This window comes from Apteryx rowi, unplaced genomic scaffold (assembly GCF_003343035.1).
Source record: "Apteryx rowi isolate R43461 unplaced genomic scaffold, aptRow1 scaffold_193, whole genome shotgun sequence".
Lineage (NCBI taxonomy): Eukaryota > Metazoa > Chordata > Aves > Apterygiformes > Apterygidae > Apteryx > Apteryx rowi.
Genome location: NW_020448230.1, coordinates 665,517 through 688,738, shown reverse-complemented (window position 1 = coordinate 688,738; position 23,222 = coordinate 665,517). Strand labels below are relative to the sequence as shown.

Genomic DNA, 23,222 nt, shown 5'->3' with positions numbered 1-23,222 from the left:
ATGCTATGGCTTTGGGTGTTGTACAAAAGTCAGTTGAAGGGGAAATTTTTTACTACTGGGGGAGGGAGAGAAGCCCAGAGCAAGCCTTGAGGAAGGTAAGGTATTTGCTGTGCAAGCCACAGAAAATACCTGGGGAAGAATATGTAAACAAGGCAAGCATACAGTGATGTTTCCATGAAATGCTCTCCTACTAGTTTATGGCTCATGAGACTACGTGAGTCCAGAGCTGATTTTTCTGTTTTTAAAAATCTTTGGTAGACTTTTCTTCCATGACCTTGTCCAGACTCCCCTTGAACCTGTGTAAATTTTACCATCTTGAAGAAATGTAGTGAGTTTGTACAGTTCAGTTGTTCCCTAGTAGACTAGGTATGTACGTGATAATTTAAATAAATATGACATTCATATATTACGTATTTAAGAACAATATTTTTCTTGCAGCTTATGTGAAGAACCAACATCTCAAGGATGGGGGAAGATAGTTGCACGCTATGTTCACGACCAGTGGATTTGCCTTCGTTTCATTTTAACTAAATTTCATACTGCTGAGCCAGTGTTGGAAGACAAACTTTTGGAATTGTCATCGTCCACAGTCGAAAGGTTAACAAAAATTCTACAAGCTGCATTAGAAGCCCTGACTATTCTTCCTTCAGACCACGTCTTACCTGTGTTTGACTCCATGAAAGTCCTTGTTCCCAAGGTAAGAGATAAAACACTGCAAGATCTTAATAGTTTTTCTTTTCTTTTTTTTTTTCTTTTTTTTTCTTCCCCTTAAATGTAACGCTTCTCTTTGTTTTCAGCTTCTGGACTCAGCAGAGTCTCTCTGCATAGAAGCATTTGATTTGGCTTGGAAAATTATATCCTCTTTGAGCAATACACAGCTAATATTTTGGTCTAATCTAAAAGCTTTTGTTCAGTTCATCTTTGCTACTGAGGTTCTAGCTGTTGCTGCAAGTGCGAAGGGTCAAGCATATGCCAAAATAAAAGAGGTGAGTTTGAGAATTCTTTTTTGGGGAAATGGACATAAATTTTTATCATTTGGATCTTAAAAATATATTTTACTTTTTATTTTCCTTTCAGGTATTGTGGTGAATTTTTCATTTCCTAAAAGGTAGTAGTTTGAGAGTGTTAAGAACAAAAAATCTGAACGTTAGATTGAGGATAAACAAATTTGAACTTTAAGCAAAAATACTGCATAAATTGTATTCTGTGAGAAAGTAAAAAGATTTGTGAAACTTTTATGCTCATTCAGTCACCTTTTTCTGAGTCTCCTGGTTATGGTAATAGCAGATCTCTTTCAACTGTTTGCTCTGCAATACAAATAAAATACCAGTTGTATATCTCCAAATTATCATTAGCTTTTGATGACTGCTGACTTGAGCAGCTTCAGAGTAAAGGCTTACAAATGAAAGTCCTTATCTCTTTGTTCTTGTAACACAGGAAATTAAAAGTACTCTTCCTTTTGATTTTTAGACTATTCTGTATCTTGTGACTCCAAAAAAAAATTGGGAGGTTTTAGTCTGGTTAATACAGGTTTTTTGCTATTGTTTTATATTTACATTATGCAGTTACTCTGGAATTTTGTCCACGATTTGCCACCTGAGCTGTCCCAAASTGTTAATTGTTTGAAAAAAGTATGCCTTTTTCTAATAGTTTAGTCTTTATGAAAATACTTGGCAGGTTTTTTTTTTTTTTTGAGGGGGCCCTGGGTGTAGGAAACATCATAGTTCACTTCAATACTTTGTGGTAGAACCAGCTTCATGTTCTGGAAGACAAAAGATGCATTTTTTTTACTGTTTTTTGAGAGATGTATGTAATATTTTGTACTCCGTAAGTCCTCACATATATCATGTAGTTCTTTTTTTTCATTTTGAGTCACTAAAACTGTATTCAGTAATCAGAAATTGGTGCAGCGTGGCTTTATTCACAGGAAAGACACTTAACCATAACTTTTCTAAAGAATTTTGCATGTTTTTTGCTTTTTTCAGTTGCTTTTTTCCCCGGGCACCAAGTAGTTTTTTGCACAGAACAGTCCACAATGACTGTGAGACTTTACCTGAGCAGTAATACATTATAAAGTAGTTACCAATATATACGTATGCATAGAATTACTGTCGTGTGCTGCTTTGCGCTTAGCTCAGAAATTATCCTATAATGCGTCATGGTTTTGCCTTGAAGTCACTCCTGTCCTATCCTGGCGTCAGACTTGTACTGTAAATAATAGAAAATATATAAGCTTTATTTTCAGCTCAAACACCCGAAAATGATTTTTATTAAAATATAGAAAAATAGGCACTTCCTGTCAATTAAAAATTGCTGTAATATGTCCATATGAGCCTTAATTATCTTAAAAGATAATACCCTTTTATTTTCTGTTTGATCTTTTTGGAAAACTTGCTGCAGACAAATGTTACTGTCATCTATTTTAGACAACAGATAAAACTGAGCGTTCATAGTCTCAGTGTGGACCCAAGCCAAAATAAGATTTGTATTCAAAGATGATAATACTAGGTAAAGAATCTCTTAAGTCCTAGAAATCTCCTAGCTTTCTCTTTTAATGAATATCTGTAACTGGCAATTACATGCTCAGTGTTGTGGTAACTGATGAGCTGTAGTTAGTTTTTTATTTTTCATTGATCTTAAAATTCATTTAAATATTTAGAACTACTGTTTTAATTTTAGTGTTAGTATTTCAGACATATTTATGTAAGGTGTATTCTGCCAATGTTGAGAGTCTTGAGTCTCTATGACAGCTATCCCATTGTCTGCAGTGGGACATACCATGGCAACAGGCATCAAGGAGGTAATGAAGGTCTTCTGTGTTCAACAAAGGGCATCTGGTCGAGCCTCCTTCTGCCCCTTCATAAGAAAATGAAGATAAAGTTCCTAAGCAGGTGTCTACTTATGTATATTCTTATCCCACTCTTTGGCAGTCTCTTTTGCCATTGACCCCTTGTGCAGTGGCTAGTTTTAGCTAAAGAGACAGAAAAAATGGATCTGCCTGATACTGATTTGCTACAGAAATACAATTTTAAAAGCTTGTCTACCACAGTGCACTTTGGCTTTTTAATGTTAGCCAGAGGGAGTGGAATATAGGGGTTTTTGTGAGCCATAAAAAGGGAATATTGCTATGATAAAATATGGAAGGGCTTCCACAGAAGTGCCCAGAGCACTGTGTTTTTGGGCTTCATTTCTTCTGCTTCTTTTCTCCTTTTTCTTGTGATGTGTGCAAATGTTAATTGTGCTAGAACTTAAATTCTTTTTGTATGTGTTGAATTTTTACTGTGTAATGAAACAATTAAAAAGCATTCCAGTTTTTTTGAAATGTATTGTAAATGTCATGCTGCTGCTTCTCGGATGAAACGGAATAGTTTAATTTCGGCATTAAAGGAAAGTTACAATGCCTCTCTTTGCACTTAAAAAAAAATATATATATATATTCTTACTGTTTTGTGCAGAAAGTGCTTCAGAGTGCATTCCAATATTTCAATTTAACCTCTTCATGGRCATTTTAATCCTTAATAATTCAGAACAGCATTCTCTATAAACACAGGGTTGCAGTTAAAGAAGTTTCACTCTATCAAAAAAGTATCATTCAGGAGGGGGAAGAGAAGATTTATCCTGTAAGAGCCTTTGCACTTTCTGAAAAAAAACATTCTCATGAGTAGCTATAATTGATGTTGTTTATAACAAATTTATGAAAAACACTCCTGAACTGTCTTCATTCTGAATCTTCCCCCTTCTCATCCAAATGCTTTCAACTTAGAAAAAATTTCCTATGGAACTGAAGTTTGCCTTTGCACTTAGCATAATGGGGGGAGGGGGAAAGGAAAATTCTTCGGCCTCTTCTCTTCTCTTCTTGTTTTGTTTTGTTTTTTTTCTTTTTGGAGAAGATGTAAATATCAAGATCAAATATTTTAAATATGTCTCTTCCACCCCCCCCCACCCCCAAAAAACAAGATGATTAAGGAAATGGTACAGAGACACTTTTACACTTTAACTAAATTGCGAACTTCAACCTGAACATGGAGGTAGCTGTCATTAAGAAGAATTAGTGATATAGCTACATATGGAAGAAGTTTTGTTTAATGTTAGAAACATTGTTTTCTACTAACCTGGTAAGGATTGATAGAAGCACCAGACTTGTGTACTCACTGAAGTAAGCCTGGATACATTTGTTCCAGTTGTCAGGAGGTTCATATTAAAAGCATGTGTTACAGCTATATATGTAAAGATTTGTTCTGTCATCTGTTAACATAAGCATGCAGCAGGCTGATTGTTTCCCATTCACCTGCCCACATAATCAGGGAATTGTAGGTAGATTCAAGGCATTATTAATCTAAGCAAATCTTGGATGAAGAAGGGAATCAGGCCTACTATATTAGAATAATATTGCAGTGTTTTTTTTAATTCCTGCATTTTTGGAAGCTATTTTGGAAACTAAATTTTGAACCTTTTTTATTCTTCTTTTCAGATAATTTTCAAGCTCATAGATATGTCCACTACAAGGACTGGAGTCTTCAATATAGTCATTAGTCATTGTTGTCGATCTTGGATATTTTCCACTTTTGATGACAGAAGTGCTTTCAAAAATACTTTCTTAAATGCTGGAAATTACTGTGAGCTTATCACAGAGGCTTGTGTCTTTGGAACTGTGTTCAGGAGAGATCAAAGGTAAAAAAAAAAAAAAGTCTTATTTCATCAGATCTGAATGCTTGATTATATTTGTTATAATTTTCTGTTTTCTTAGTTTCAAGTTTTGAGGTAATTAAAAACAGTTTTCATATGCTATTCTGCTAATTTATTTTTCTTCTTTCATCTGAGAAGACTTATTCAGGATGTGCATGCCTTCATAGAAAATCTTGGAGAAAAATGTGCAGCAAATGTTGTTACAGAAAGGTAATCGTTTTGAGGATACATCTTACRTTTAGTCCGAGTAGAGTCCTCATTACTGCTGAGGTTGGAATAGGAATGATGCTATTTTTTGCAGACAGTTTCTTAAAAGTATATTCATTACCTTAAATATTTGTAAAAGGCAAATACGTCACGTTACATTCAGAAATCAAATACAAGATGCAGAAAAATGCTAAGTATTTTCAAGAAAATTCATCCCATTTGTTAACCTGAATAGGACTGAAATAACTACTTTCTCATTATTTCACCTCATAAAAGTAATGCTTTTCAAGATCCAGATATTATCGTTCTGTGTGTTGATATGTATCTCATCATTGTAGACAAGACAGTAAGAAACTTACGCTTTAATTAATGTGGCCATACTTTAGCATTGGTTGTAAGCCATTTTAGTTTTGGAAACTGCTTCCAGTTTGAAACAGGGAATTTGAATAGAATATGCTTSCTCCTGGAAAACTCATCTCTTTTGCAGCTTGACTCTCAATGGAGCAAAAACTGAGAAACAGTTCCAATGTAGCATTTTTGGGAAGCATTAGTATTTGCTAAAACCTGAGCTTCTAAAGATCTACTGCTAGTTCAGTACTTCTGTATTTTCTCCCAAGAGCTTCTTGGCTTCCATATGTCTGGTTGTGACAGCCTGCAGCTATGTGATACTTGGTTACCTGTAATGCAATTAATTCTGCTCTTTGCATTAATTATTTCAGATGTCCCTGAATAACTTTTTTGTCAAACTAATATGAATCAAATATTTTGGACTGGAATATTTGACCAAAGGTCTGTCAGCATAAATAAATTGCTTTAAGATTATATGCACAGTACTTACCAAAACTTTTTATGATACAGCTATCTCTGTTGAAAAGTATTTTAAGCAGTCAGATGCTATTGAAGACCTCTGGATAGAAACAGTGGAAAGTTATCTGGAGCGCACTAGTTTTCTTCATGAACAATGGTGGACAAATGTTAAATTTCTGATTGTGGGTGTTGTCATATTCTCTCACTACTCAGCTTGGTGACCATAAAACTACTCAGTCCTTTATGACAGAGGGGAGGCTTACTATGTTTGCTGTGCATTGCAATTACATTTTCTAGATTTCCCAAAGTATTTACATGGTGTTTATAGTGCATTTCAGAATTCAGGCTTTCTCTTGTGTGTTTAATAATATTTAAACTGCCAAAACACAAAATGTATCAGTCTTAAAGATGGCCTTTGACCTCTTCTGTGGGTCAGTCTTTGTCAGCATGAGAACATCACATGCATGTTTAAGATGAAGTTTGTGGTTTTTTTTTTTTTTTTTTAATAATTTAGGATTTATCTTTATGTCTGAATAAGGAGAGTTTGACTTTTTTGTATTAATATTTTACAGTACAAACAGAGATGATCACTATGTGCGAGTTTGTGCTATTAAATTTCTTTGCTTGTTGGATGGATCGAATATCTTGCATAAGATGTTTATGGAAGACATTGTCATCAAACTACTTGATAAAGTAAACTTTATTTCTTTTGGTATATAAATGTAATGTTAATATAGCTATTGAAATACAAAATATTTGCAGTTGAAAGGATGTATTTACAGTTGTTTATATAGCCTGTCTAGATTTGCCCAGTAAAACACTTTTTTTAACATGAAACAGGAGTTAATTTGGTAAAAGTGAAGGGGTAAGAATTGTTTGTTTCAGATTTGTTTCCTCTGTGTTTAGTGGATGTTCCAACTTTACTGCACATTATCCAAATTGCAGAAAAAAATGCATTTAGGCTATTAGAAACATTGAATTTCACTTCAACACTTGCAAAGTACCTTTTRAATCAAGAGAGCTATTGAAGGTCTTCTCTGTGGAAGACCTTATAAATGAGCTTAGCAAAAGAAGGTCAGGGTCTGATTTTCATTTAAACTATAGCTGCTTATGCATTGGCACTAGCATAAAAGTAGTGGTAAATTAATACAGCTGCAGCTAGAATATCACCCATGCCCAGAAATTATTCTGGTAGGATAGCATTCTGGTTCTATCCCAATAACAAGGGACGAGCAGTTCTTTATTCAGTCACTCCTGCCAACTGCCTATTAGAGAAGAATGGATGTTAGTTGTGTTGTAAGATTATCAAGTGGAAAAAGTTGCCTAAGCTTTAAAGTGGATTTCCTGTCTTAAATATGAAGATTAAACATGCAAAAATAAAATGTCTTTGCATTTTAGTATTAATATGGGACTTGTATCAACAATTAAAAAAATTTTTTTTTTTTAAATCAAGGAAATAGTTTTGTCTGTCATATAGTTTGGAGGCCAAAACAGAGTATGTAGGGAAAGAATCTAAAGTTAATTAAGAACATGAATTTCAAATCTTTTTAAAGGTCATTTGTGTCATCTATTTTCTTTCATATAGGCTTCTCTTTATTGCACAATATTAGTTGCTGTCTCCAACTAGAGCTGCAATAACAAGCAGATGTAATGCATACCAGTATCAGTGCTAAACCTGCGTTTTATATGTAGATGTTAAAGTAGAAATGTATTCATTTGTATACTCATCTCTTCACTTAGGATCTTTAGTACTTGTTTTATGTTACTAAATGACAGCTTGTGTCTTTAATACCGCTTGACAGATTCATACTCCAATTTATATAGCATTATTATGTTTAACTGTTCATATAGAGTAGGTGCTGTGCTCTTGAGTAAATTCTTCAACTTTCTGCTCTGTTACTCAATACCTAATGTTTCTGTGCTCTTATATTAAGTAAAAATATTAAGCAGAATTGTATATTTTGCCAACATTCAGCACTTCTCATGGGCAAACTTCAAAATTTAATTCTAAATACATGAATGAACTTATGTATTTTGCCTAACTTAAAATAATATGTAATACCGATACCGGCTATGCAGTAGATGCTGCATTCTCAGTACAGTATATTATATTTCCAATTCTTCAGTTTTAAAGGTTGTGAGGGATAGGTAATAAAGCTTTGAATTTCTTTTTAGGATGAACTGGTATCCAGATCTCGAACACGTTATTATGCAAACTCTTTACAGCATAGAATTAAAAATCGGATATGGCAGACACTTCTAGTTCTTCTTCCAAAGCTTGACCAGGTATTGCACTTTTTTCTGAATTCTTAAAGAAATCTACATACTAGAATACTTTTTTTTTTTGTCATGGAAACTGAATATATGAAATATATTAGGGTATAAAAGACATTTGATCTCTGTAGTTGCATATGGAAGTTTGTGTGACTTTAGACTGTAAGAACAAGATACATTTCTAGAGGTCACTGAAAACTGATTCTTTGATTTGTGAATTATAGGAGACCAACTTTTCTGTTGAGGCTTGCTAAGACTCCATACTGACTACCTGATTTAAAGCTTTTCATTTAGTAAAGATGCTGCTACTATATGAACATTCAGAAAATTAAGAAATTTTAGTTTCACCTGATGTTTATTCATAAAAAAAAATTTGAAAGGTTTGATAAACTGTCATAAAGTCATGAAGAATGTAGTGTTCTCTTGACACTACATTCAAACTGTCAGTGAAAATTTAGCATTAGGCAGGTGCTGTATTCAGTCTCCTATGGAGACGTTGTGGTGACCTGCCTTTTTCCTTAATGGCGCTATATTTGTACTGTAGCAGCATATCTGTAAGTTCAGGCATTCTTTATCAGGAGTCTTTCTCTGTCAGTTAAAATGATGTTAAATATGCTTTGTGAAGAGTTATTTTAAAAAAAAAACAAATCTTCATTTCCTCAGTTCTTAACATATGACAAATAGAAAACCATACGCTCCCTGTTTCTAATGTGTGCTTTGTTTAACTTTCCTATGCTGTAGTAACACTTCTGTAGCATTTTGCTGTCTGATCCCAGCTGCCTTTACACACTTTTTACACGCTGTGTAAATACATGCCCAAAAGTATAACCTGCACTGATTAATATGTATAATACAGAAATTAGATGACTGTAAAATGTTTTGGTTTGAGTATTAAAAGATACTTCTAATATCGCTGTAAAGGCGAGGATATTTTTTTAGATTTTACTTTTCTTCATTGAAATAACTTTGTAACAATATGCTAAATGATTATCTAATTTTGTTTTCTCAGAATTTTTTGTGTGAAACCCTTAACAAGGTTTTTCAGGCTGGATTTGTTAACAACCAGGCGTCTGTGAAATACTTCATAGAATGGATTATCATCTTGAGTCTACATAAATACCCCTACTTTCTTAATAAATTCTGGGATTGCTTTTGCTATGTAAGTAAGAACTTCAGTGTTCACTTAAAGAGCAATTTGAACAAAAAAAGTTATAGGTTGTCTTCCCAGCATTATTTTCATTGTGTTTTGTAATGCATTTTCAAAACTGGAGGCAAATTTTGAATATGGTGCCAAAAACTCCTCTAACAGTTAAGTGAGATCTCTGATGTATTAGCATTTTTTTTAATGTCTTGGATTCTTCTCCAAGTAATTATCCATAAGACTTGAACTGTAGATATACGTAGTCTATATTCATGAGTTTGAATTTCTTAGGTAGCATTGTTCATTTGGGCTGAGTAGGAAATATGCATGTGCTTGCATCTCCTTCAGTATACAGGAATACTTACAGTGGTGCCTCTGCGGCTTCTAACTACCCATAATAGTGAATTGTAGCTGCCTTCTTGCTTATCTGATAGCCTAGTTGCTACTGTAGTTATTTTTGAAAGCTAAACAGTGGGACAAGAATAAAAAAAACTTGTGTATATATATATTTTTTTGCCCCAAACCCGTGACGGATATTTAAAACTGCCCTATGAGATATCTTTCCTTGCTAGTGATGCATGTTCTATTTTGTTTTCTGCACATGGGAAAAATCTGTCCTTTTTAGTACAATTTATAATTTAAGTGCACAAAAAGGGCTTGCAAGGCCTATCTGAATTGATGAAAAGTGCTATAAAGGATATAACTTCATAGTGTTTCAGGGTTCCTTCCAAATGCTGGAGGAGTTGCAGCTGTTACTCTTAGTTGAGGAACCATCTGAGTTGCAGAGACTTCATGCTGATAAATGCACTGAATCACAGTGAGCCCATTCAAACACAGTGCTCTAACATAGGAAGCAGAAAGCCTGTAGATTTAGGGAAAAGGAATACAGGTCCCTTTCAGAATCTATCCTGAAAAGCTGACTCTGAAAAGGACTTTCAGGGTCACACTGGAAAAACTCACCTGAACTTTAACATCCAGCGTAATGCTGTGGCAAAAAGGATTAATAAAAACTACCTATAAACAGGAGTGTGGAAACTGTTTCCTTCAATACAGAATATTGGTAAGACTCCTGGGCTATTTTCTAGTTTTTATAAGCATATGGAAATGTGAGAACATTAAAAAATTTTGGAGATTCTTTTCAAAGGATTGAAGAAAAGCCTTGCTGTGAGAGACTCAGTCTCTGATACGATTACAATATATAAAAATTTTCTTTGCTGAAAAAAGCTCAGTAAGCAGAGAAAGATGTATACAAACCAGTGGCTGAAAGGTAAAGTCAGACAAATTTAAATTACACATAGTACAGATTTTTAACAGTGAAGGTCAATGGTTGAGAGAACATACTTTTGGAAGGTGTACTTGTGCCCAATAACTTACATTTATCTGAATTGTAATAAAACAATGGTGTTCAATGTCCTTTGATATGTAGAAGATCAAATTAATCTAAAAATTCTCTTTGGTTTAAATCTTGTGACAGTATGATCTAGTTGTTCTCACTAATCTGAATTTGACAAATATTTAGGAAACATTCTTCCCATGTTCATTTCAGCGGGATTTTTTTAATGAGATAATTTAATACAATATAAAAAGTACTAGAATGGAAGTGTAGGAAATAAGTTCCTGTTCAGTTTGGGTGCAGCATAAGCACAAAATTCCTTAAGCTGTCTTTTACAGAATTCTTGCAGGAAAGTTGAGTGAATAGGATAATAAATGAGATTTTCCCATCTTGCTTGTTTGCGGTTGTGGGGGGAAGGTGTCTTTGTTTCTTTGGTTTGAGGTTTTTTTGGTTTTTTTGGGGGGGGGAGTGGAAGAAAATTTGTTAACTTTGGATTGAATTTTAACTCATTTGCAYGGTTGTGTACTTCATTCTGATTACTGTGTCAGTAAAAAGCAAATAATGTGTTAGGGAAAAATGTGATCTTGTACTATAAGAACTTGGTATTTTAGTAAGTTTTGCTGTGGAAACACCATAGTTTTTGGTAAGTATTGATATAAACATACAGGTATTGAATCTGCATAATACACTGTGAAAGTTTATGGAGTATAAAAAGCATTTTAGATATATTTATTTCTTGTTCGTCATATTCCCTTTTACTTTAGGATGAAGAAAAGCTTAAAACAAGCATCTGCACATTTTTATCAGTGTTATCACACTTTGACATCATTATTCAAAATACCTCTGAGAAGGTAAGTTTGACTAAAAATGTTTTTTATTCAGTTGGACTTTATGTGGATTTTTGAAATAAAAATCCTTTTTGCAGTCTAGTCTTCAGAGCCTTTTTAATACTTACGTCTTCTTACAAAGATACTCTGTCTCTCTTGATATGGAAAACACTAACTTTTCCCATCACCTCTGTATCGTATTTGACTTACTGAAAATTTTGTAAATGGCAGATGTTTTGAATATATAGGGCCTGATTGCACATGTGTTTTTCCAGAAGAGCTATTCCAGTATAACTGAACATGTGGATGCTCTTTTTTTCCCCCCTTGTTTACGTTACTTATTTAATCCCCATGAAATTGTACCCGGATAACCTGGAAAAGGGTAATCTTATTATAAAGTAAGAGCACTCAGATATGGGGTTCTTTGAAAATAACTACTCCACATTAAATTTAGAATGTTTTATTCAGAAGGCCCTGCCCCCCCCTTTTTTTTAAACTAATTCTCAAAATAGAGGATAAAATACTCTCAGATACTATGTGGAGCCAACTGCTACAGATCCATGGCAATCCAGGCACTTCTGTTATTTTTGGTGATTGCTTGCATAATTTGCAAGACCAGCTTCCTAAGTGGTAGAAAATCAGAAGTAAGTAAAGGTTTCCATGTATGCAGAACACTAGATTTTAAAGCAAATTAATAAATTTTCAAAACAGCACGAGTGGAGCTTGTAGCTCCATGCACTTGTGAGCTAAATATTGAATGAAGGAAATGAAGGCCATGTTCTGAGGCCTTATATGCACATAAATACTGTCAAAGCTTTGGACTTTCTGAAAGGCTATTTTCTGAGAAGCAGTTGTATCTTGGGCCACTCTTCCTTTTGTACTACCAAATAATACACTAAGACGTAATATAAATGAGAGAATCTTCTTTTTTTATTTTTTAGAAACCAGCTTTGAAGAAAGCCCTCATAGTTGTTCTACAGTGGTGTTTCAACCACAATTTCAGTGTTCGACTTTATGCATTAATTGCCCTTAAAAAAATCTGGGGTATGTGCAAAATGTTGCATGTGGAAGAATTTGAAGCTCTGACACCAGTTATTGAATCTAGCCTTCAACAAGTAGAAAACATGCATGGCGCAGGGTTAGTAACATTCTTATGACTTCCAGCTTAAGATTGTTTTTCTGAGCCATTTGCAGTAAGTTTAATCTTATAAAATAACACTTGATAATTTCTGTGGTTTTATTTGTTTCATTTAAAAAGAAATAATACTTGGAAATTGAAGTCTTAATCATCAGCAAAGAAAATGAAGTGCTGGAAGCCATCTTCTGTTCTGAGCTTCATTTAATTTGCTTCACAAGAGAAAGTTATTTATGATAACTGTCTGAGAATATGAATGGGTTATGTTGTTGCAGCTGTCAGGGGTATGAGGAAGATGAGCTTAGTCTCTTGGGAAAGAGAGTTTCATCATGCTTCAAGCTTTGTTCTCAGAAACTGAAAAAACAAACAAATATTAATTTGTTCTGTGTCTAATTGAGAGTAGCTTGTTAGTATATGTTTACAAAATACTCATAATATTTTATCTAACACTTTATTTTTCAGAAGATTTTCACTTTTTAGCTTTGTAAAGAAAAACATCAATGACTTCTCAATTATGCATTACTTTTCTTAAAAGATTTTTCACTTTGATTCCTATTCAGAAGTATGGCAGAATCTCTGCTGTAGCATTACAGTCTGAAAGCACAACAGGAAAAATGCAGGCATGTTTGAACAGTATCATAGTTTAGGAGGAGGGTAAAAAACTGACAGTCAGATATGCTCTGTCTTTTTATCCAGCGGGTTTTGAAGAAATGTGAATCATTATTCCAAAATTCCTGATACCAGTAAAATGTCAAATGTTAAAATGTGAAATGTTTTAAGTATTAATACTTTTCAAATAACCTTTGCATAAGAAAAATAAACTAATTAGGAAAATAATTTGAGTGATAATTAAATTAGGTTTACATAAATGCTTTTCTGCTTAATTATTTTGGAATGTAACAAGTAAATTCTTTGTACTATTTATGTGTTACAATCCTTTGTTAGGCCTATTATGAGTTATTTAAAATTATTTACAATTTCTGACAAATGTTGTAAGCTAATATTAACAGGGACTGCTACTGACAGATTGGTCTTTTCTGGAAAATTACCAGGCAAAAAGAAAGTCTACCCTGATCTAGTTCACTGCTTAGTCACACAAATTGGTTTGTCAAGATATGGGATAGAGACAAGCTGCTGAGGAGGAGACTTTTTTTTTTTAATAGTGGGCTTTAATAGCTTAAAATCGGTCACTTGAATCATAGCCTAATACTCAGTTTCTTTGAGGGGCTAGATGGGACCCCCTTTCCTGCCAAATTTATTTCTCCTAGTAACAGAATTTGGAGATGTGTTATGGGACTTAATTGAAACATGAATAAAACTTACTTCCTGAATGCTGTGTCTTTAAAATGTCCCCAGTTATTAAAGTAATCTTTTTTCCCATATAGTGTACAGTAAATAAAATCAGATTGCCTTATTATAATTTGACAATTACAAAAATCCAGTATGTTGCATTTTTGTTACATCCTGCATTAACTTTTGGAATTACAGAAATGCTAGAAGGAACTGGCAGCGAATCCAAGATCACTTCTTCTTTGCAACGTTTCATCCACTTAGGGATTACAGTCTAGAGGCAAGTTCAAAAGATACCGATCAATGTTATTTTCAGCTGTATCTTTAACTTTCTTTATATGTTCCTATGTAGGATGAATAATGATCAACTATTATTCATTTAAAACACTGAAGAATGGCTTCACAAAAATGTAATGGATTTGGACTAAGACTGAAGCTTAATTCTCTAGTTAAGATTGTGCTAAAAAGTTAAGTCAATTGAAAAAAGGTGTGTGTGGTGAATATGCCCATCTATGTGGGAGAGGCAGATATGGGTTAATCTATTAATTTTATGTGTGGCTTGGTAAGTTACTTCTAATAACTCAAGTGCATCTAGGTTATCACATCGTTTGTTAGGATTTGAAGACATCTGCCTTTCTAACTGATTTGAGGTTGCTTGACTGAACTGTTGTTTAATGTGAACTGAGTACAGGTATATAACTTCTATAACGTTTTTCAGCTACACCTTTTGCCATGTCTTAAATAACTGAAAGCTGAATAAGCACTGAGACGAAAAAAAGGGTGCAGATAAAAATAAGAGATAGAAATAGAAATTAGACTGAAAATAGAAGAGAAACATGAACGTGAAAAGGGGTGCACGTGTTCTGGCACAAACAATGTCTTTTCTCAGAGAAGGAATTTTATTTATTTATTTGAAAACCTACATTCTGTGAACTATTTTGGTGAACAATTAAATGTGCTGGAGACAACTCGATAAAATTTGGAAATGAAAATCCTGAAGAGGAGAAAGAAAAAGCAGAGTTAGTATTTGTTAAGTATTTAAATGTATTTAGGGTGCATCTCAAAAGGATAACCACAAAGTCTGGGTTTTAAACTTTTCATCTTACTCAGCCTTTCCCTCGGTGTATGCATCTTCCCCCTTGACTGGTTGTGGTTAGTTGTACTGGTAGTGCTGAGTTGGATTTTAATGCTTTGACCATATTCCTCTTGACATTAAATCAATCAACATTATCTGCTACAAGTTTATAAGGGTGTACCAAAACTCTTGAGTGTGTCATGCATGATGCATTTTGACAGAACTATTGTGCTGAAAAGTATACAAGTAATTCTTCAGTATTGCAGATTTTGAGATAAATTCAAATCCTTAAAGAATGTCTCATTAGAGAACAGTATTATGAAAGTTTGGGATAATAGTACTATACATAAAGTGGTGAATATTTGAAAGATATATTAGTAAATTATATCTTGTGACAAGAAAAAAGTATAAAAACAGCATGACAGATAAGAGGTGCAATAGTAAATTAACCTCTGGGTAATTTTATATCTGTCTTGCTTACTTTAGTGATACTTTGCTAATAACACTGTATTACATTTCAGACAATATTTTACACTCTTCCACGCCTTTCAGAACTTGCTGAAGATGAATGGATCTCACTCTGTAAATTTGACAGATTCACTGACATTCCTTTGCCAGCAACGTTTCAGTGGTATCATTCTCGAACTGAACTTCTTGATCTAAAACCAAGTGACTGGTCTCAGCAAGACATGGGTAAAATATAGCTAATAGATATTAAAATGAAATTATTTGTATTTGGTAGTAGCTGTATATTTCTGTATTAAATCTGATCTCTGCATGAACATGATCCTTGTGCTATTGTGCTAAAGGAGTCTTGTATCTAGGAGAGCAGAGTATGTGCTATAAAATGACAGCAGATGACTGTTTACAGTAATATCATTCGAATACTTTTCTTTACTGAAGCARTAAGTTGATTACCACTTGCATATCCAGATGACTAATACTTATTTTCATAGGTTCAAATTTGGTTGAAACGGATAGCCAGACAGAATGGACAGATGTTCAGAAGAAGATCATACCCTGGAAAAATAGTACTCCTAGTTTAGACCTGGAACTGGTATTTCAAGATCGTGCGGCTAAACTTGGTAAATCAAACAGCAGACTGATTGTAGTGGCTTCACTTATTGATAAACCTACCAATTTAGGAGGTAAGGTTGAATGCGCATTGAGAAATAGATCATTATTCTACAAAAAATGTTCACCAAAAGAAATGTTATCTATTTCAGAAGAGGGAAAGATTTATTTTTCACTTGTTAAATTTAAAAAAAAAAAAGTCACACATAGTGTGCATTAATTAAACAAAATTTTGCTGTGAATCAAGCTTGGTTTCTTACTGTATGTGGATTCTTTGTCACTGTTGAATGTTTCAGCTGTATATATGGTTAAAGGAAAATAATTTGCTCTTGCATTTTTTCCTATAACAATTAAACCAAGTCTTGTAGACATGCTACTGTTTCTCATGACTGTTCAATGACAGGAAGGTGCCCATTTCTGATTTRAAGTATTGCTGCATGATACTGTGCAAGCTGTGATATAACAAATCCTGCAAATACTCCATGGCATAGTGCTTGCTGCTGTCCGCAGTTCTACTGACTACAGTGAAACTGTTAATGATAAGGCCACAAGCTGGTGCTGTCTGCAATGTAATGCTGTACTGTATCATTCTCTAATGCCTTTCATTTAACTGGTACTGAATTTAGATCTTAAAAGCTGCTGTGCGTGTGTCTGCCTAAACTTGTATACTGATCCATTACTTTGTTATATTAATTTATAGTAATACCCTAGAAGCATATTATCAAGCATAGTACTTTTAAAATTTTTATCTTTCTGATATGCTACAAAAAAAATTGTTTTCTGGTAAGACTTATGGAAAAAGTCTGACTTGGAACAGATACAAAAAGCACCTGAATTTGCTGATTAAAAGCAGAAGGCTAATATGATAGACTTTTCTCAGATTTTGTCCTTTTTCACTTGCTCAAATCCTCTAGCTTGGTGTTTATATTATTTTCTATACAACAATCACTTGAATTCTTCTGTTAATAGGTTTATGTCGTACAAGTGAAATATTTGGGGCATCTGCACTGGTTGTCAGCAGTCTTCATTATGTACAAGATAAGCAGTTCCAGCATCTTAGTGTTTCTGCAGAGCAGTGGCTCCCCCTTATTGAGGTGAATGGAAGCATGCTTTAATAGCTTAAAAGTGTATTCTGCAACTTCAGTTAATCAGATGTGTAGTTCAGTCTTACTTTTTTCTTCTTACAAAAATGAACCTTTTAACAGATGTTCCCACTGTTATCTTTGATGTTAAATATTGAGTATTTTGGAATAATTGTTACTTTGGGTCAACCTGGTAACAAACAGCTTAATTACTTTTATTTTCATATTGTTGTGATTAACTGATTTATATGAGTTGCCATTGTTAGAGCTAACTCTGTTTTATAGTTGTGCATCGGAATTTAATGTTCATTTGTAAAACTTGAACAATGCTTCAGTTGTTTATCTTGGTTGGTCTGCTGCTTTTTAGTAACTTAATGAGGATAACCACTGAGTTTGCCTGAAGCTAGTTTCTGCTAAGCTTTTAGAACCTGTTATCCAGCTTATCAAAACAAGGGCTTCAACCTATATCTTTAGCATTCTGTAGAAAAAATGATGGCTGTATTTTATAACCTGTTTTTCAAGACTGGCTTTGGCAAGTCACCTGAAAAAATTCAGTGCAAAAATGTTCATTTTTTACACAGTGCTTATTTTCAGCATATTAAGATTTGTTCTCAGAACAATATAGCTGTATTGTATTCTGCCTAAAATAGAATGCCAGTAGACACATGTGTGTTCTTATACCTAATAGTTTTCATAACTAACCTCTGCACAGCACTGTACTGATGACAGACTTTCTGCTGCATGACAAAACTGGCATCTAATACAAATAGGAAGTTTAGAAATAAGGACAAAGAAAGTACTTAGAAACTCCTCACTTCAAGCTACCACAAGTTGTAAAACAGGCTTGTAAGGCAAGTCAGCTTCGGTTTTGGCTAACCATTATATTGTTTCAGGAAGGGATATCAGCTTAAATAAGAATTACCATCTTGTCCTTATGCAAGAGTGATTCTTTTATATTCAGATATGTTGATTAAGGCTTGTAGCTGTCAGAATCAGAGAAGTGCCTTAGTTCATTTTATTTGTGGAATAAATTTTCCTGGCATTACCTAYATATAGATATCTTTTGCACTACTGCTGAAATTTTAAATGGTAGGCCATGTATATGGACACAGTATTTGGGGATAAAGGTATTAATCTAAAAATGGGTCTGTGTAAATTGTTTTTACAGTAACTTTAGAAGATTACAAATAGCAGTATTTAAATATTTGTATATTTCTCTTTCCATTTGATGTACAGGTGAAACCATCTCAGCTTGTTGATTATTTACAGCAGAAAAAAACAGAAGGCTACACTATCATAGGTGTGGAGCAGACAGCTAAAAGTTTTGATCTTACAGAATATTGCTTCCCAGAGAAGTCACTATTATTGCTGGGGTAAGAACATAATTTTTTTTTTTTTTTTTGGTAAATCTACCTCTCAATTCATCCAGCAGCCCTTCTACTAGTTAGCAGTTTAGTCATGTGAAAACCAAGTGACCCTGGCAGAGGTGGAATTAGAACTGGAAAGGACTGGGAAAACAGGAAAGAGCTGGGCTTTTTGTAGTAAGGAATGGGAGATGTTGATCTCTGCTCCTGAATGATCCTTTCCTCTCTTCCTCACAATTCATGACTGATCTATACAGAGTAACTCCTTTCTTATGAGTGGCGGTAGCAGCAGTATGGATTCTAGTTTTCCAGGTGTGACAGAGGTATCATCTATTCATTTTAATAATATGGGGACCTGTATGTTCTACCAAAAGGCTGTGGGTAGACAGCAGGAAGGAGGGCTGCCTATTTGCCTTGCTTATCCAGTGAGAACGGGGAAGGAAAAAGGAGCAGAAGCACATGTAGCTAGGAGAAACTTTAAAAATGAAGGAGGAGGAAGGCATGAGAAGAAACGGCAAGTATGGCGTTTACAGTACAAGCAGATTGTGGGAGGATGTCAAAGAAAAGCATGAATCGGCTCCTATAACCAGGCAAGCCACTGAAGCGACAAAGGAACTTCAAGGAATCTAGAGGAAAGTGTCTTCAAGCCAGAAAGCTATTGGAAATTGCTGGACCACTGAGTGAGATCAGGAGGAAGGGCCTATCCTTTTAGGACAAAATAGGCATAAGTACCTCTGTTTTTCAAACTTTTTTTGTATTTAACTTTGCTTCAGAATTTGATTTTCCCCACTTCAGTAATTACTTTGTTCTCTTCTAACTAAAAAACATAGTTTTAATTACTAGAAACCTTTTGTATCTTCTGATGTCCCACCTCTTCAGAGTGAGCACATTTCCAGTTGAATGCTTTGGCCAGTGTCGGGTCCCCTTGTACCAAGACCACATCACAAGTAGAGTGGGCAGCTGAGCTCCCCTCCTGTGCCAACAGCCTCATGCCCTGCGTCGTTTCATTTATAGCCACTTACTTTGCTATATGGATAGTTTCAAAATAAAGGGGGAGAGGAAGACCTATTGCATGGTGTTCAGCTGTTGCTGGACGAGTGAAGTGAAGATGAGTGCTCTATCCATTTTCTCACATTCTCCATGTAGAAACGTGAATGTCATGAAAAGACGGTGCTGAAATAATTACTTCATTTTTGCTTCCCAAACTTTGGACTGCCTAATCCACCTGTAGTGCAAGCAGTACCTAGCTGTTGTGTATTTCCAGGACAGAGAATTAAAAACCTAGAGACAAAGACAGTAACAGTATAAAGGTATCTTTAGGTTGCTGAGTGAAGGACATCCTGTACGTGGCCCGGCCATGGCACCTAAGTTAAGGAATTACTGTACGTCTTTGTTCTTTCTTCTAAAAAGTGGAGTTAATACTGTATAGCAATATTTTGCATCYAGTAATTATGTTAGTAATATAATTCAGCAATTTCAGTTTTCAGTGACCTTACTTTTGGTAGTAGGAAGCTCCCTGCAGTTCTGTTACTTTTTAGCCCTAAGTTTCAGACTTAAGATAAAGTCAACTTTCCTTGAATTTTGATTTGGCTTTTGAGGTGAAAAGCTGGCTGGCTGTATCAAAGCTTAGTCAGACTTCCTATGTTTGTTTTTGTTGTTTTTGTTTCAGTAATGTATAACTTGTTACAAGGAGGGATAGCATTTACAATGCTGCTTAAATTAAAAAAAAAAAAGAAAAAAAGTTCCCATCAGTTATATGGAGTGCAGGTGCTGTATTTTCCAAATGGTGCTTGGTTGCTGTTGTGACTTTTGTATCTTCCTTTTTCTGGAATACCTTTCTTTTCACAGACTTAAGTTATTGTTTCTCCTTTATTAGAAATGAACATGAAGGAATTCCAGCAAACCTGATTCATCACCTGGATGTCTGTGTGGAAATTCCTCAACAGGGTATTATTCGATCACTTAATGTTCATGTAAGTGGAGCTCTGCTGATTTGGGAGTACACAAGGCAACAAGTGATCAAACAAAAACAACAAAAATGACTGCCAAGAGTTTCGTGCCTTATAGTACAGCTGGGGGGCTTCTTACGGTGCTATAACATGAGATTTTGAATAGATGAGATATGACTCAGGGTGAATGAGGATACTGAACTTCTGCATGTTTTACTCTCTGTAGTTCAGACTGATTTTTAAATGCCTTAATACTTTACCTCATTAAATATAACTGTTGCATTGGTAATAAATATTATTTATATTGCATGTGGTGTGTAATTTACTGCTATTAGAACATCAACATAGTACCATGAACAACACTCAACTCAATTTACTTCAAAACATAGGATTTTAACTGTGCTTACTTTGGTTGTGACAACCATGCTTGAAATTGGTGTCTTCATATAACCACAATCAAGACTTTTTGTAGTCCGAGTAAAGTATTTAATACCACCAGCATCTAGATATAGTAGATTATATGAAGTTTTACAAATTAACTTCTGTTATAAGAAGTTTCCTTGTTCAAGTGCCCTTCATGGTGAAGTTTATTAATCCTGCTGTAAATATCAATCTATATTTTTAGTGGAGTTGCTTCAGTAAGATCAATTAAGAATACTGAATTATATAAAAGACCATAATGTGAAAATAATGGTAAATAATTGCCCTAGTGTTAATACAGATATTTATTCAAAATTGACCTGTATGATTAATATAAAAAAACTGCTTTTATAGATCAGTGTATTCAAAGTATGTAACTTAAGTCTGTTGTACACATAGGATGTGTTAAGTCTTGGTACCTCTGCTCTTTTAGGGTGAAGTTAACATCTGAATTAGACTGTATTTTAAAATATTTTCAAAGATTTGGCAAATGATGGGTACAAATTAYAGTGCCACCCCTTCTCACCAGAGTTCTCACAAGGCCTAGAGGGGCATTTCTGTTTAGGACAGGTAACTCACCTATTGAAAAGCACTTTTATTACTCTTTTGAATATGTTCATTACATGATTATATAATCATTCATTAATTCCCATGAAACAGTTTGATTGTAATTCTGCAAACATGTGGGTTTGTGAACAGCCCTGCACTGTATTTCTTTGATTCATTCTTCATGAAAAAGCCATCCATGACCATCTTTCAGCAGACACATGAGACTTTGCAACAAGAGCAGCAGCCTGCATTTTTACAGACATCAGGTTATCAGTTCTTTAGCTCCAGCAGCTTCTGTCACTTTGTCATGCTTCTCCTTTCCTTAAAGTTACTCTCACTGGATGTATTTTGAAAGCAGAGTAACTATGACTTTCCAGTTGTTTGTGGTGGAAGATATCCTTCCATTTCAAGCTTTTTTTTGTACTTTAAATAGTCTCTTCTTTTGTCAAAGTATTTAACCTGTTTAAAAACAGAAATAGCTTGTGTTGCTTAAAAGAAACTAGCAGAGGAAGGGGCTTCATACATCATAACAAGACTGAAAAATAAACAGTTTTTGATCACTGAACTTAAATAAGGTTCCATCTTTTTGTAACGGGGATACTTGGACCCTAACCCCTAAGAATGCCTTGCTTCTCTACACTAAAGAGTGCCATTTTGAAAGTATACTTCAGTTCCCTGTCAAAAGCCCTCCAGTTACTTCCATGGACATCTAATAAAATTAGCCTATCATTTTGCTGTTTTTCCATAAGTGATCTATACTGCTGTGAACAGTGGTTACTGGTAATATAAATTCAGCAGCTTTTCTAGTTTTGCAGACTACATGACCTTCATTCATTGCCTGCAGTTATTGATATGTGCAATACAAGTAAGAACAGCCCCTGTGAACATGCCAATTTTTAACTGACCTCAGTCTACTATCTCAAATAGGAATTGTACAGCTCCTCTGACACAATTGTTATTCAGAAGCAATGGCTATTAAAAAAAAAAAATCTAGCTTGGGCTTGGAAAACTAAAGCACATAAGAGTTGCATGTAAGCAGATGGTACAGAGTGAAATTACATTGCATGAGAAAGGGCATTTTTATGGACAGTAAAGTGTCAGATGTGAGTCTTATAGTTGCATGGCATCTGAAGCCCTGGATGTCACCTCACTTCCACATTAGCCATTCTTCTTTAGTGATAGTAGTTTCTATATGCTTTTGAGAGTTTCCAAGTATTTTTCAGAACTTTTTAATTATCTTAATAATGATGTTAGAAACATACAGACTACTATGTGTATTTATCTGGAAGAGTATTTTCCTTTCCCTTTAYGATACTGTTCATGACTTCTTGTAGTTGCTGGACCAGTTAGTGGTCTGCTCAGGACTTTTAGTTTCCCAATAAGGCCAAAAGTGTGCAAATCAAGTTTGACAAGAGTATCAAGTTATCTATGAGAATGTTTAAGACTGCATACATTCTGCAATGCAAGAAACTGGATTACCATCATTAACAGCGTAGACAATTATTTGCCCATTTTTGTTAACTTGCAAATAAATGCTCTTTTCATACAGTACAAGCTTTGGGCTTAGTACATTATGACCAGTAAAGAGCTGTCATTACTCACCCATTGCTGTGGGCATCTAGATTCAAAAWATAATCTTAGCTTCTGACATTTGGATGCATCTTCACTATTTTTATCTAAACATTCCCAGAACTCATCCCGAGCTCCCCAGCAAGCCTTTCTTTCCTCCATTGTTGGTGCCGACATTTTTACTACAGATTAAAAAAAAAAACAACGGGGGGGAAGGGTTATTATTTGAGTAAACACCGTCCTTGGTGAGTGCCAGCCGAGGGCAGTGACAGGCCAAACAGAGAACCGCAGCTACCGCTGCGCGACGAGAGCGCCCCACCGCTGCGGGGCCGGCGCCTCCCCCTGCCTCGCCGGGCCCTTTCCCGCAGCTCGCCCGGCGCGGGCGGCCCCGCGCACTACCGGCCGCCGGAGTGGGGGGGGCGCAGCGCTAACGGCCGTTC

General features: G+C 34.8%; 2 protein-coding genes across 5 annotated transcripts in view; one reads left to right on the top strand and one right to left on the bottom strand.

Moving 5' to 3' along the window:
• Positions 1-21,150, top strand: part of TARBP1 (TAR (HIV-1) RNA binding protein 1) — a 42,140-nt gene extending 20,990 nt beyond the window's left edge. For 2 of the 4 annotated variants that reach the window (XM_026062783.1, XM_026062782.1), the window contains exons 15-29: positions 439-697; positions 798-986; positions 4,472-4,671; positions 4,825-4,896; positions 6,273-6,393; positions 7,876-7,986; positions 8,984-9,133; positions 11,213-11,299; positions 12,217-12,413; positions 13,899-13,980; positions 15,297-15,468; positions 15,732-15,923; positions 16,819-16,943; positions 18,168-18,304; positions 20,172-21,150. In XM_026062783.1, coding sequence (XP_025918568.1) covers positions 439-697; positions 798-986; positions 4,472-4,671; positions 4,825-4,896; positions 6,273-6,393; positions 7,876-7,986; positions 8,984-9,133; positions 11,213-11,299; positions 12,217-12,413; positions 13,899-13,980; positions 15,297-15,468; positions 15,732-15,923; positions 16,819-16,943; positions 18,168-18,304; positions 20,172-20,337 — 2,260 coding nt within the window. In that variant the 3' untranslated portion in view covers positions 20,338-21,150. Of the gene's footprint in view, positions 1-438; positions 698-797; positions 987-4,471; positions 4,672-4,824; positions 4,897-6,272; positions 6,394-7,875; positions 7,987-8,983; positions 9,134-11,212; positions 11,300-12,216; positions 12,414-13,898; positions 13,981-14,052; positions 14,692-15,296; positions 15,469-15,731; positions 15,924-16,818; positions 16,944-18,167; positions 18,305-20,171 lie in introns of those variants that run through there. The other 2 variants (XM_026062784.1, XM_026062786.1) reach the window with 2 other exon arrangements.
• Positions 21,151-21,246: 96 nt separating this feature from the next.
• LOC112964544 (cytochrome c oxidase assembly factor 6 homolog) overlaps positions 21,247-23,222 on the bottom strand; it is a 2,225-nt gene continuing 249 nt past the window's right edge. Inside the window, exons 2-3 of the mRNA XM_026062787.1 lie at positions 22,816-22,964; positions 21,247-21,672 (exon numbers count right to left, since the gene is read on the bottom strand). Of these exons, the coding sequence (XP_025918572.1) occupies positions 21,577-21,672; positions 22,816-22,959 (240 nt within the window). The 5' untranslated portion in view covers positions 22,960-22,964 and the 3' untranslated portion in view covers positions 21,247-21,576. The remainder of the gene's footprint in view (positions 21,673-22,815; positions 22,965-23,222) is intronic.